The following is a 14,390-nucleotide window of genomic DNA, read 5'->3' on the forward strand; positions in this document are numbered from 1 at the left end:
AAAGGTGCAGTAGGCAAAGCACTGCAGTACACACAGGCTCCCTCCCTGAGTAAAAGGTGCAGTAGGCAAAGCACTGCAGTACACACAGGCTCCCTCCCTGAGTAAAAGGTGCAGTAGGCAAAGCACTGCAGCACACATAGGCTCCCTCTGTGAGTTAAAGGGCCAGCATGCAAAGCTCTGCAGTGCACACAATCTCCCTCTGAGAGTTAAAGGGGCAGTAGGCAAAGGCGGCTGTGGAGGAAGAGAGCCACTCTTGATATGGTTGAGTGATGATGTCACTATTGGTCGTTGCTGGGATACAGCGTCCAGGGCTGAGAAGGAGCTCCAGAACTGGCGGGGATGAGGTCACAGAGAGCGGGGCCTGCTTCCCGAAGCCGATCACTTGAACCATGAGTCGGAGCTTCAATGGCTTAGCGGGAGATGAGCTGGCATCTCCTTCTGAATGTACTAACAGCGACTCTTTGGGTTATGGAGACAACCGGTGAACATAGTGAGTAACCTCTAACTCCACTGTTACGTCTTGCACGCGCTGCTCCCCTCCCCAACCTTGCTTTAAAAGCGCACAGTCAGGAAAGTGTTCAGTTCCACCGGGTGTCTACTCTTGGACTGTGAATTTGGAACCGGGTACATACACTTGTATAATGAAAGAGAAGTGCTAGTGTGCACTGGTGTTGCAAATAAGTCTTGCAGGTAACTGAAAGCGGGGTGGGGAGTTGTAAAAAATCCGCCAGAAATGACACGGCGCTTCTTACGTAACTCAGCTGACCCTTTACGGTCCTTGCCGTAACAATGTACACATGACGTGTCGCTATTCGCTTTCTAAACGGTAGGTGTCGCCGCTAGTCCTGTAAATGATCAATTGTTAGCCCTCCCAATAACCGACGTAGCTAGTATCAGCACACTAAAGAGCAGGAGTCACAATCACCACCAGATGTCCCTATTTCGCACTATACATCACTAGAGTCATTGTCTGAGCAGTAAATGCCATGCTCTAACAACTAATTCATGTAGCGGTGCGAAAGCAGATGTCATTGTATTTATATAGCGCTTACTACCCCTAACAAGGCGTTGAAGCGCTTATGCCGAGCCCCACACTAGGCCAGAACACACAGTTAGTGGTTGGACCAGTAATATTGGTTATTGTTGACTACTGTGATTAACCTTGTGGGCCCAAACAATGCAATGCCATGCATTCACGTGATGATTAAATTAATAGGATTTATTTGTGATCATAAGCGAGGGTGGCGTGGTTCTCGTGCACATGGTCTGTTTGGATTGATAGAACAGCTGGAGGCCGTTGTGTATTGTTAGGTTGCAGGAGCGAGACTTTCAGAAGAGGAGAGGATGTGATTTTGTACATGACCTATGGGCACTTTGCAGAAATACAATATTAGCGATTAAGGTGAACATGAATGTGACAGTAAGTTGTGCTTAGAGAGAGGAGGTATGCAGAAGAATAAGGGAAAGGAGAGGGCCTTTAATAAGAAGGTGGTTAAAAAAAAGAATAGCAACGTCAGAGTTTTTAAGTAAATGTCAGTTTTTCATGCCAGAATTTAGGGTTATGGAGTTTTTTGCAATAACATGCAATTTATGGATGCAAAGCTGTAAGAGAAACAACGTGTGTGAAGATAGTGCTTTGTTAGGTTGTTTTTTAGGCACTAAAATCAGGCAAACAATGGTCCACTGCTGTGCTACTACTAAGCCGCCGCTCCAGTCAGGTCAGCAGAGGAGCTATAGGGTTGAAAGTGAAATGAAATGGCTGGGTGTGTATGTAGGGGAATGGAGAGCTCTAGGTTGCGCTCAAAGGAAGCAGCAACCTCAATATTATAGCAAAGTAGGGAAATACACAGGTACAAATGCAAGCACTGGAAATGCTGAATCCCATGGCTGGTGATGGTCATCCTCATGTTTGGCTCAGATAATTAATTACAAAAGCAAGTGGGATCCATTTGTAATCTGAAGTATTGGACTACTCCGGGAAGCTCCCTTCCAGGACAGACTGTAAAACCTTAGGTTTACGAACCAATTTCTAATGAACATGGTGTTGGAAAAGCCAACATATTTCCCAATTCTTCTCATGTGCTTAGGAGGGGAGGGGACACACCATCTAGATTCTTTTCCTAAGGGTTACTTTGGGGTTGCTGTCATGTGAGCGAAACAATGAGATTGTAAACATCCATTCAATAATACACATACTGGTTTTCAGTGTACCATTTTGTTTGGTCAATTTAGTTGTGTGGACATTAGTGGTATGCCAAGGATAGGGGGACCCCGAAGTTTCGTTACACCACTGGTGCAAGACAAAGACGACAGCTGATCCGAAGGAGCTAAGAATTTGTTGGCGCGCTCTACAAGACGTTGTTACAGGCAATCATGGCTGAAATTGTTGGCCAGTGCGACAGAAAGTATTTGCCTTTATAACCTTTTTAGTTGAGAAGGGCACAGTGACAATAGCAGGTACAGGTAAGTTACTTTGGGATTGTAAACCTCCAACAGGCAAGATGGGGCCGAGGATTGGCCAATGAACACTGATTTCTTCTTTTAAAGTGCCCTTTCCACATCTGTTCGATTGTGCAGTCCCTGCAGGTGTGCAATAAATACTCGTGGGAAATGATGATGAGCGTAATCCCCTCCTTCTTGTTATTGATTAGATAGGCACAAGGAGATCTCAATTCCTGTGCAATAAATACTCCTATTCAGATGCCCTGTGGGTTTTAGCTCCAAGTAGCCATCAAACATAAATGCACTCGTCAGAAAAGAATGTAAAAATCATGGGACTTTACTAAAAATAAAGTGTTACCCAGCAGCACTGAGTCCCCTTTATGCACTGCAACCCATATAGAACAGGTAGACCAATTGTGCTGTTCCCTATCTCACACACTAACACCAAAAAGGCACTGCTGCTTCCTAACATTTCTTGCGCAAGTGCTTTGTTTACTCATTATTTTAAAATCATGACAGACCTATAGGTTTTGCCAAAGCAGATCTGTGTTGCTTATATCTACTGCACGAGGTAGTAGGTAGGCCTGCTTCTAGTGATGTTCCACTAGAGCTTTTTAGTTTGACCGAGGGGGAGGGGGGGAGTGATTCTGCTAGTGTGTAGCGCCTACTCTGATGTGTGTGATTGAACTCTCAGAAGAGAAGATGGCTAGTATACATGGCAGACTACACACGTTTCTGCAAAGGCACATTAACACACTGACCCAAGGCTAGGACCACCAAACTTACAGCAGAGAGGCTCTCACAGCTTGCCACAAAATTAGCGAGGCCATGCCGTGGTAGGAGTTAAATCACTAAAACACCTCAGCGTGCCATTTACATCCAGCTGCACCACCATATAACCCCCTTTCTCCAGCGCCCACGCCCACACAACATAACTCGTGACTGAACACATGAAGTTACTTGGTGACCCTCTGAAATAAGACTGTCAGCCTAGGTCCAGACAAGGGCACCCAGTTTCTTGACTCGAAACAATAAAAAACACAAACAGCCACCCCTGCTGATAGCCTTGCACATGCAATAGTGTTCAATTATGGGTGCTTAACCATCCATGGTTCATGTTGCCTAAATAACCAAAGTCCTGAAGCCAAAACCAGCATACTGGTGAAATTCAGTTACACGTAGCACAGGTGATGGTAATATGCAGAATGGTTTAATCTTACTGGATGAGGAAATCTTACGGTACAAGTACAAGTCCCAAACTTTGGTAAGATCTGCAGCGGCGCCACACCATTTTAAGGTGATTTTCCTTCAGCTCCTTAACATTTGCTGTTGAAGAGGTCACTAACAAGCTTTCTGAGCAAGCGGAAAAGCAGTTTCAGGGTGCTTCCACCGTGGAAGCCTACTCCAAACATTGGGGACATTTCAGATCCGGTGTTTCTCTAGATCTCTATCTCAATATTGCAACGTTGTTTAATCAACCAATCAGTGATCTTATAAAGCATGACTACTCACCCGTGAGGGTCTCAAGGTTCTGGCGAGGGAGTGGGTCTTCAGTTCAATAGAAGAGCCATGTCTTGAGGTCCTTCCTGAATTGCGGCAGCGATGGGGATTGCTGAGGTGCAGAGACAGGGAGGTCCAGGTCTTCGCAGCGTGGTAGGAGAATGATCTTCCTCCAGCCGTGGTCTTGCAGATCCATGGGATGGTGGCCATTTGGCCGGTGCAGAGTTGTCTGGTAGGAGTGTAGAAGGAAGAGGCAGTGGTTGGGGTATACAGGTCTGGCGTTCTGGAGGGATTTTTAGGCATGCGCGAGAAGCTTGAAGGTGATTTTCTTGTTGACAGGTAGCCAGTAAAGGTCTCTCAGGTGGCCGATTGGTGATGTGGTTGCGTCGTGGGATGTTCAGGATGAGTCTGGCTGAGGCGTTCTAGACGGTCTACAGTTTTTTCTTTCGTTTCTGGGTGGTGCCGACGTGGAGTGCGCTGCCGTAGTCGAGTCTGCTGCTGATGAGCACATGGGTGACCGTTTTCTTGGACTCGGTGGGATCCACTTGAAGATCTTACGAAGGAGGCAGAGCATGTGGATGAAGGCCGAAATGGCGTTGATTTGGCGGGTCATTGAGAGTATGGAGTCCGGGATGATGCCTAGGTTTGGTACGTGGTCGGTGGGTTTGGGTGGATTCCGAGTGCTGCAGGCCACCATGAGTCGTCCCTTGGGAAGGGGCCCAGGATAAGGACTTTGGTGTTATCTTAGTTGAGCCTGAGGCAGCTGTCCTTCATCCAGGTGGCGACTTCCTTCAGCCCGTCCGAAGTTGTCCTTGGTGGATGTGGGTTCGTCTGTGAGGGAGAAAATCAGCTGGGTGTTTTCGGGGTAGGAGACTATGTTGAGTTCATGGCTTCTGAGGATAGCTGCAAGCGGTGCCATGTAGATGATGAAGAGGGTGGGGCTCAGGGAGGATCCCTGAGGCACTCTGCAGCTGATCTCTGTGGGTTCTAAGTTGAAGGAATTCAGGAATTCAATTTCCTTACGAGGGACTTAAGCAAAAATTAACTGTATCAACCCTTAAATCTCAATGGACAGCATTTATCTGAGCTCTTTGTGTGCCTTGGAGTGGTCTGGGCGAAGATGAGGCTCTTGGATAAAGATGTCACTATTACCCAACTCGATGGTGCTCACTTCATGAATCTCTGTAGGATAAAAAGTCTGGCCTTTTGATGTCCGCATCATATGTGCTCCTTTCACTGATCCGTTTTACCTCTGATGATCATGTTTGTAGGGTGCACTTCCAAGCTCATACCCTGAGATCCAGGAATGGTACAAGCGTGCCCCCACTATCACCTGCTAGGGGTGTTGCAAATCTTCACTATTTGCAAATGTCACGGGCTGCTGCCTGATGCTTCCCCATCGCCAACTTCCCTGGTTGAACTTCGCCCCAATGGATCTCCGAAACGAGTTGTGAGTACCTGTAGCACATGTATCCTTACGAAGCGAACCAACTTCGTAGCTCATGTGAGTAATGCGCACACTGTCAAAGAATGCCGCTGCTTGACAGCGGCGTAATAAGCACAGGACCACACCTCCAAGGTACAATATGGGGACACCTGCCCTAATTAAACATACTAGATTTGGGAATAGACAGAAACACTATCTCTCAGGTTTCCAAGTTTACAGGCCCAGGGCCCTGAAAACAAAGATATGCCGCACGATTCAAAAACATACTATTTCAGGGCATAGCAGAACCACCTCCCAGGTTACTGATAGGAGACCACAGAAAGTAGCGGTGATCCTCCAGGTGCGCTGCACAGTGTTGCACGAGCAAAGAATGTTAACGTGAAGCACGCAAATGACCCAGAGTTACAGTGAAAGCCACCAACAACATGGGAATTGCACATTTTAAATCAGACTTTTGAGTTACATGTCCACAGTCGTCTAATGAATACTGAATCGTAAATTTTCAATATGCACTTTACTTTTGTATTCGTTACTTATTCTAGTTCATTTTTTGCAACTCATCTAGTGCCTGCATAATGCATTAATGCTAAGCCTTTATGCACAAATTATTTAATTATGTATCCCTTTTTCACATCTTCCTCTCCTCCCATTTCTCTCATTCACTCTCCTCTACTGTCTCCCATCCACGGTGCCTGCTTTTCTCCTAACAACACTGCTGCAAACTCGAATCGAAGTTCTTTGCAACTGAACCCACCTCCCCTAAATGTGTCTCTCGTGTTTTAAGGTGTCCAGCTGTGAGCTTAAATTCGTGTGGGAGCACTGCTCACTTTACTGAGATAGGCTGAGAAAAGACCTGAAGAAAAGCAACTCTGGTAAGAGTTGCTCACAATTGCATGTTGCATAACATGTCATGTCAGTACATTTTCCTTTGAGAATAATTTTGAACTGAAGCTCGTGCAAAGGTGCCTACGATTAAAGGGCAATGGCAAAACGTGTGCAGAAGGAGAACAATAGTTTTAGTAACATTGACCGCCCCACCTTTACAGAGTGTCTAAAACGTATGAGGGAACTGAACAATGATTTGCCAAAATTCACCCCAGCACAATCGTGGTAGAATGGAATATCCAGTACAATAAGAGTTCGAGAAAGGGGACCCTTTTAGATGCATTTGCATTCTTTTTCTTTTTTATATGGCTCGAAAGTTGAATTCCCATCAGTTTTAAATGATTTACTTTAAAACATAAACCTTCTGATTTTACCCCAGTGCAAGTTCTTATATGCCCTAATATACACTTATTGATTCTCTTTGAATTCGTCATAATGAAAATGGTTCATTCTGTTCAGATTTTGTTGGGAATTTTTGTAGCATTCCATTATTTGTCTAATAAATAATTTTTTAAATAATTTATTTAAGAGGGGCACTGTATTGAAGTCCATTAAAAGATGGACTATTCCACATAAGTGAGAGAGAGAGAGAGGATTTTAATGATGGAATACCTTAGTTCACCATATATTGACTATCATTCACTAAAAAGTAGCTATACCTCCTATTGGTGATGGGCACGAGCTTGAAGAGATCCACTTACACAGCGGTAGACAACACAGTTTATCCCAGTTGAACTTGTGGGGGTGGGGGCTCCCCAAATATTGGCTCATTAGGCCTGTACGACTGAGCCATATCTCAACCCGCCATTCATCAGTACCTCAAAGCAACAACCAGCTGGATGCTAATACAAGAGGGAATACTAACAGTGACCTCCTAAACTAAGAAAGAATGGGTACTTGCAGTAGGATAAAGTACTGAAGAAGATGCTTGATTAGTTAAGGGCATTATACTGCGCTGAATCATGTAGATCTGAGGATCACAGTAAATTATGACCATATATAAATGTGTTTTTAATTGTTTTGTTACCAGAGGTATCAATAAAGTTGAATTAATCCATAAGGGTGCAAACTTAATTATTCCTACGAGTGGGTTTACGATCACTGTATAGAGGCATGAACACCACCGCGCGTTGAGGGGTTTATAAAAAGCTGTTAAAGAGACAGAGTAATAATCACACAAGACAATAACATATATCTTGCCTCTTTCATACATAATCCCTAGCCTTCGTCAGGAGCCCTACAATGATCACGTAATGTAACAGAGCCACGGCGGCCTGTTCGTACATCAACTAATGTGATCGAGGATCCCTTAATCCTTTTTTGGACTATGTGACCTTTGGCGTAAAATCCACGAAAAGAAGGAGGAAAATAAAAAACTGAGCTTGTTGAAACAGTAGTGTGGTTTTAGAAACGCGTAGACTGGAGGGTGTACTGATGTAGTAATCCTGAACAGTAGCTCTGGTGCTGTTTGGAGGGAGACGTGCTCCCTGAAGATAGACCCTAGAGCAGTGCAGTTTCTTGCTGGATCCATCACAAAAACTTGCACCGTGTGTCCGCTTACCACAAAGTCCGAGACACCCTGCAACATGCAGTTTGTTTTCACGGTGGGGTAAGGAGTTGTCAACGACGTAGAAACTCGAAATTGTTAGCGACGGACTTCCTATAGCTTCCACATGACTGCCCTGTTAGCCCTGTTTTGGGGTTATATTTACATGCAGTTGGGCATGTGTCCATTTGAAGATTTTCTTAGGACGCCTGGAGATGAAATGTAGCATTTCCATTAGCAGCGTTGTAGATTAAGAAATAACAAAACCTACAAGGTCTCCCTTTGCAGATAGGTGCCAGTGCAAAGCCCGTGGAGTTCTAATAGTCTAAACCTCCAAACATCGGGTGAGTTTAGCCCATGGGTATTCAGAAATGTTTCCTCAGGGCCGCAGAGTGCTCTGTGGCATGCCCGGGGGCCGCACCGATGCCAGCAATGGGAGGTTCGAGTGATGAAAGGGAAGAGTAGGGGGACTCGAAGCATATTCATGGTGTGGACAACAAACCGAGTCTTCACATGACTTCTGTCAGCCACCTATGCTCTATTCTCAAGCACCAAGAATTAAAGTCAAAGCATTCATTTCTAATGTAGCATTGTATTCAGAATGGGGGCGGCATGAGTGTTTCCAAGACCATGTTTGAAATTAGCACTGCTATTACATGCCTCTCAATGCAGTGACAATCTGATCTACTTAGAAAAACGCTCATGAATGTTAATAGAATACACGTTTTTGAAGTTTGCAGTGAGTTTATCATGTATGTACATGTTTGGTGCAAGATGTCTTTAAAACTAAAGGTATTCCTAAAGATAAGTTGTCTAGGACACCTTATTTTCTTCCTTATCGTTACTTTAGCATATGTGTAAAACGTGTAAATAAAGTATGCCTGTTTGTTTTGCTTTCTGAATGTTCCTGCTCTGTCAAGTGAACAGCAGCTCAGTGCTGCTGTTCATTAGGAGGCTGCAATTAAAGGTCCGGAGGGCCGCATGCGGCCCCCGGGCCGTACTTTGAGTATCCCTGGTCTAGCCCAACTCTCACACACCATCCAGCACTGCCACAAGGGCCCGGCCATAACTGTCAACAATATGAGTGCCGCAGCCTTCGCTTATGGACCTCCGTTCCTATGCCATGAGTCGGATCCCTGCAATGCTGCATCAGGGAGACAATTGAACAACCTTGGGCTTGACTTAATAACTTTTGCGTCTTTGTCTTAGCACTTTTCTGGCGCAGCCACAAGGCAAAATGCTACTAGATATTTACAAATCCAAGCAAGGGGCGATTTGTGCCACGTTAATTGGCTTGGTAAAGAAAGGTTAAACAATGCAGCTGCTTACGCTGCATTGCATTTCATTTCGTTCTGGGAGGCAATCCATGTTTGGTGCATGAGAGTTCCTGTGCGACTTCCCATGTATGTCGCACAATTCCAGATTTACAAAGGTATGTAGACCTGGGATTACATGAATTTGCTGTGGCTCCCAGAGGACGGCGTAATAAGGAGAAAAACCTTTTTTTCTTCTCGTTATTTCCTCTTTCTATGTGTGTGGCATTCTGCAGCACACATAGAAAGAGGAAAATGCATCGAGCGATTGTTTTTGTGCAGAAAGGTATTCCTTCCTGCACAAAAACAATTCTCCTTCTAACACAGCACCTTTGCATCATGGTGCAAGGGTGCCTGCTTGGCGCCAGGCTGCTGAAGTACCCATTTCTTAGTAGATATGGCTCATTTCTGCTCTCTCCTTTTCACAAAACTCTGCACTGTGTTGCTTGAAAGGTCAGTAAATCTGGCCACTAGTGCACATAATCAAGAACTGTGAGACCGCTTAGCTGGAGGAGCATTTATGTTGTCCTGCACCCACTGCTGTGTAGTATCCTGATGTGCTCTTTGCATCCCATCCTTTACGTCCTGGTCCATTTCCCCATAGTCCCATGTATGGGCCCCTGCTACTGCTGTGTCTTGTCTCTGTACTGCAGAGAAGGAAGCTTGTACTGCTGTTACAGATAGACCTGTACCTCGTCTGTTAGGGAGGGAATCTTGCACAGCTGCTCCTTGAGCTGCACCCTTTCGATGTAGAGGACAAGGCTGCACTCCTGCTGCCCTATGGCTCATGTTCTGGGATGAAGTTAGTGTGGTAATACTACTAACTAGGCAGTAGACTCTTCATCAAGGTAGCTCCATTCCTGGACCCTGCCATGCTCCCTGCGCCCCCCCCCCCCACTCATCAGACCATGTGTTTCTTCTCCTATTGGTTCCTGTGCTGCTCACTGTGCTGGTTCTTTCACCCTGAGTTGCTTCCAGCCCTCTAACCCTGTACTGCTCTCCAGCCCTTGCACCCTTTGCTTCTCTACACCCCCTATGCCCATCACTGCTCCCCATCCCCAGACACTCGGCTTCTTCCAGCCCGCTACATGCCCCTCTGCTCCATGTGGACCCTGCCCTGCTACCTGTGCCCTCTACTGTTCCCTTTTCTCCACACCCTCGGTTGCTCAATATCCTTTGGACCCTGCTCAGCTAAGTGCCCACAGGACCCTGTGCTGCTCCTTGACATCTCTTCTGCCCTGTGGATTCTGAGCTGCTCTATGGCCATGGGCAATGCTCCACTCTCCGCCATCTCAGGAGAATGTACGGTTAGCCCCCCTCTGGGCCATGAACTGTTCTGTATCCGGATCTTGCTGCTTTCTGCCCACTCTGTACCATGAACACATCTGTCTCAAAGAACCTCGACCCTATGCTGCTCCCTGCCCCTTCTGTACCCAGTGCTGCTTGTTTGATCGTGTACTGCTCTACCCCTTCAGCCTTGCATAGGACAGTCCTCCTTACATAGTGAACTGCTCTCGCCCTGTTGCTCATTCCCCACATCAATACTGGCAATTGGTGTGGCTTTTGTATAGTGATAAATTACTCCCCACCCATCACTAACATGCAATACAGTTATAGAATGGGCAGTAGCAGTGCACGCTTCACTACATATGAGTCATAAGCACGTGCTTCACCATCTATGTGCTACATCTCCTGTGCATTACTCAGGCTTGTAAATATCTTTTTAATACACAAGTTCCTGTTTCATGGAAGCAGGAATTTATTTGCCCCTGTTAACAAAAAAACCCTCTGGACCCCAGTTAGCAGTCCAACTATAGACCAATTCCTTACTACCAGCCATGTTTAAGATGCTGGAAAGATTGGTAAGTCACCAGTTCGCCCAGTATCTTGAAATCAATGATCTGCTCCATTCTAGCCAGTCTGGCTTTAGGCCTAACTTCAACACTGAGACAGCACTTATGGAAGTCACTGAATATATCAGAGGCACTTTGGACGCATGGGGGAAGGCCGTACTGATTATGTTAGATCCATCAGCAGCCTTCGATATGCTCCGTCATTCCAGGCTTCTAGGATGTCTCGAAACCATTGGCAAAGGTGAACAAGCCTTGAACTGGCTAGCCTCCTTTTTGGAGCATAGAGGACAGGAAATATGGGCCCCTCCTTTCTCTTCAAGATCATGTAAGTTGACAGTGGGGGTGCCACGGGGCTCTGCTTTGAGCCCATCATTATTTATTGTGTACCTTACCCCGTTAGCCCAGCTGGCAGAAGGCTTGGGGGCAAAAGTGATTTCAAATGCTGATGCTACTCAACTGCTGTTCTCTTGTGGGAGGAGAGAGGACATTACAGAAGAGTCCATCAAAACCTGCCTTATAGGTGTTGTTCGCTGGATGACCACCAATCAACTAAAGTGTGACGCAGACAAAACCGAAATACTATTCTTCAGTCACAATGCTCCGGAAACATGGCAAATCTTTTAGCCTAAAGACGCCCCACCCCCAGGTCCTCAGGGGGAAACAGATAAGAACTTGACCATCAAACTCGGTAACTGACAATCCTTCCAAACACAAATCAAGTTGGTGGTAGGCACGTATTTCGGACTTCTGCTTACACTAAACGTTTTTGCAATTCCTCTCATTTCTGCAAGAAAGGCGGTTGTCCAGGCACTTCTAACCTCTTGGCTGGACTATAGAAATGCCCTATATTTGGGACTTCCTGACTACCTGCTCAGTAGACTTCAGGTGGTCCAGAATACGGCATCCCACATTCTCCTTAGGCTGCCTCTGAGAACACATGTCCCCGTACCTGCGTTCTTTTTACTGGCTCCCAATAAAGAAGATAATTCTCTTCAAAACACTAGTTCTGGTCCATAAGACACTTCATTATACAGGTGCAGGCTAGCTTAGGGCCAGCATCAGCTTCCATGCCCCCACTAGACTTCTGCGGTCAGCTAATAGTCGGAGGAGAAGCTTTCTCTTATCTTGGGCCAGCTGTATGGAACAAACTTCCTCTTGAGCTACGTTCAGTGGATGTGACTTCGTTGTTCAAGAAGAAGCTGAAAACCTGGCTTTTTCAACAAAAGTAGACGATCCGACTGCATTCTGTAGGTGGCCCATAGGCGCAGCACCGGACGTAATAGTTTAGGAGGTTAAACTGCCCACTGCAGCAACGCTATTGTGTCAAGTAAGCCTCATGTTGCAATACTAGTAATATAGCTAAGTACACCGCGGAAAATGTCTGTATAATCTGCTACTCACAAGGTTACAATACATCATCATGAAAACGTATCCTGTAAACATGCCTGACGGAGCAGAGCACCGTAAAAGCTGTGTCACATTGTGCAGTCCAAGTAAGATAGCTCCGCAGGTTAATGCTTTTGTTGCTGAGTAATTTGAATATTACAAGCTATGCATTGCAATATCGGATCTGAACCCAGACAGGTGCCGTTCAGGTTGGTACTTCTCTGAATGCGGTGAGGTAGGGAAAGGGGCCAGCATTTGAATGTAATCCAATTTTCTAGCAGAGCACCTCCTCTTATGTCCTTGTTTAGATTTGGTAGGAGATGCATGGAGAGGACAAGCATGCCAATTGTAAGTGGAAGAAGGGGACAAGCAAACAAGAGAGATGCCCTTCCGAGGGCCCGCGCTCAAGTTGGACCCACATCAGGTCACCAAGGAGGCGACACCGATTCCGTCTCCCTGCATGGTACGCCCTGGGCCTTACTCTGTCTCCTCCAGCAATAGATCATTTTCTTACCACAATCACATTACGTGCGTCCCAAACGTCTAGGCATGGCTTCGCAGCTGCTGCTAATTGTTTTGCAATGCAGCTGTCGAGGGGACTGTATCCCCTTCTCCTCGCCCTCCAAGGATAAGGAGACCTGGGGCATCTTGCCTGCAGGGGCTGTGTTATACCCCTTATGCTTGAAGTGTCCATGTAAATGGAGGAACTGTTGATGGCAGCTGTAACACAAAATGTCCCTCCCCCACACAATGTGGTTATCTTTCAGATATTAACTGTCCTGCGACTGAATAGGGAACACTTGATGGTGAGCGCCCCCTGATGGGTGAGTTCCACATCTGCTCTGCTGGGGCTGGAGGGGCCTGCATTACCCCCCTGATTCATGGCTTCTAACCTCAGGTCTCACTGCAAATGAAGACCCCAGTGCGAGTCTCTGACATCATTTCTTCCTTCTTAGTGGCCCCCCTTCACTTCCAGTGGTTTGTGCTATTGGTGTTTTTTGCTAAAATACACAGTATAACATATGCATCTCAGTGCACAAGGACAGTGGTGTTGAAAGTGCCCAGTGTAGCGTCTTCCCCATCCCAGGAGCATACAGATAGATTACGCCACACACAGAAGCTGCGGTTGAACATGTCTTTATTCTCCAACATTCATTCACGCACTGCCCATTATGCCATACTTCCCAGATCCACACCCTAACACTGCCCCTGCATATCACATGGTTCCTGTCCAGAGTCTGCCCAGAAACACAATGGTCCTAGTGGCGTACAGCATCAAAGGGCTACATCTTCCCCTTTGTGAAATAAAAAGTGTCAGGCATCATTTGAAATCACATCTCCTAAATCAGTCTATGAGGAGCTTGCACTTGTTTGTCGATTCGGGTGATCCGAGGTGATCGAGGTTCACCCCTAGCTGGCAACGAAGGCACAGGATCAAGAGCCAGACCTGCAGGCACAGTTGTCTCCAACGTAGTTTCAGGAGCTGGCGAGTATTGACGTAGGTGTTTAAAGTGTGATGTGACCCGAGTAATAGATTTTACACGCCACCATCTGTAAAGGATCAGTGACGAAAGGGGTGTCTGTCTCTTGTTTCTGTCTCTGCTTCACCAGTACCCTGTCTCCTTTGTTAAAGACTGTTTCCTGGCTTGGCGGCGCTGATCAGCATACTCTTTCTTTTTAGGTCTCGCCTGACCCAGCGCATGCGCTGGTCTGGCCAGACTTATTGAGAGGGCTCCAAAAAGTGCTACCAGGCCAGCCTAGAGCTACAGAGCATGTGTGCGCGCGCGCGCGCTTTACCACGATCACTTTCACTTTCGCGGCCGAAAGGCCGCTTGGCATAGCCAATAGGTCTCGCTTTTGGGACCTTATAAGTATTTGGTTATGCAACTGCTGCATGGCTAAACACTTATAAGGCCCCAAAGGCGAGACCTATTGGCTATGCCAATGCTTGTTAATCTTATGAGTAGCGTCAGTGTTACGAAGTTCATCAGTATTCACTGATCGATCTGATGTCCATT

General features: G+C 46.3%; 1 protein-coding gene across 1 annotated transcript in view; it reads left to right on the forward strand.

The window, feature by feature from the left end:
- Positions 1–355: 355 nt before the first annotated feature.
- The window catches only part of LOC146855829 (uncharacterized), a 209,013-nt gene continuing 194,978 nt past the window's right edge, over positions 356–14,390 (forward strand). The window contains exon 1 of the mRNA XM_085650667.1: positions 356–490. Within this exon, the coding sequence (XP_085506793.1) occupies positions 421–490 (70 nt within the window). The 5' untranslated portion in view covers positions 356–420. The remainder of the gene's footprint in view (positions 491–14,390) is intronic.

Source organism: Triturus cristatus, chromosome 4_1, assembly GCF_964204655.1.
Source record: "Triturus cristatus chromosome 4_1, aTriCri1.1, whole genome shotgun sequence".
Lineage (NCBI taxonomy): Eukaryota > Metazoa > Chordata > Amphibia > Caudata > Salamandridae > Triturus > Triturus cristatus.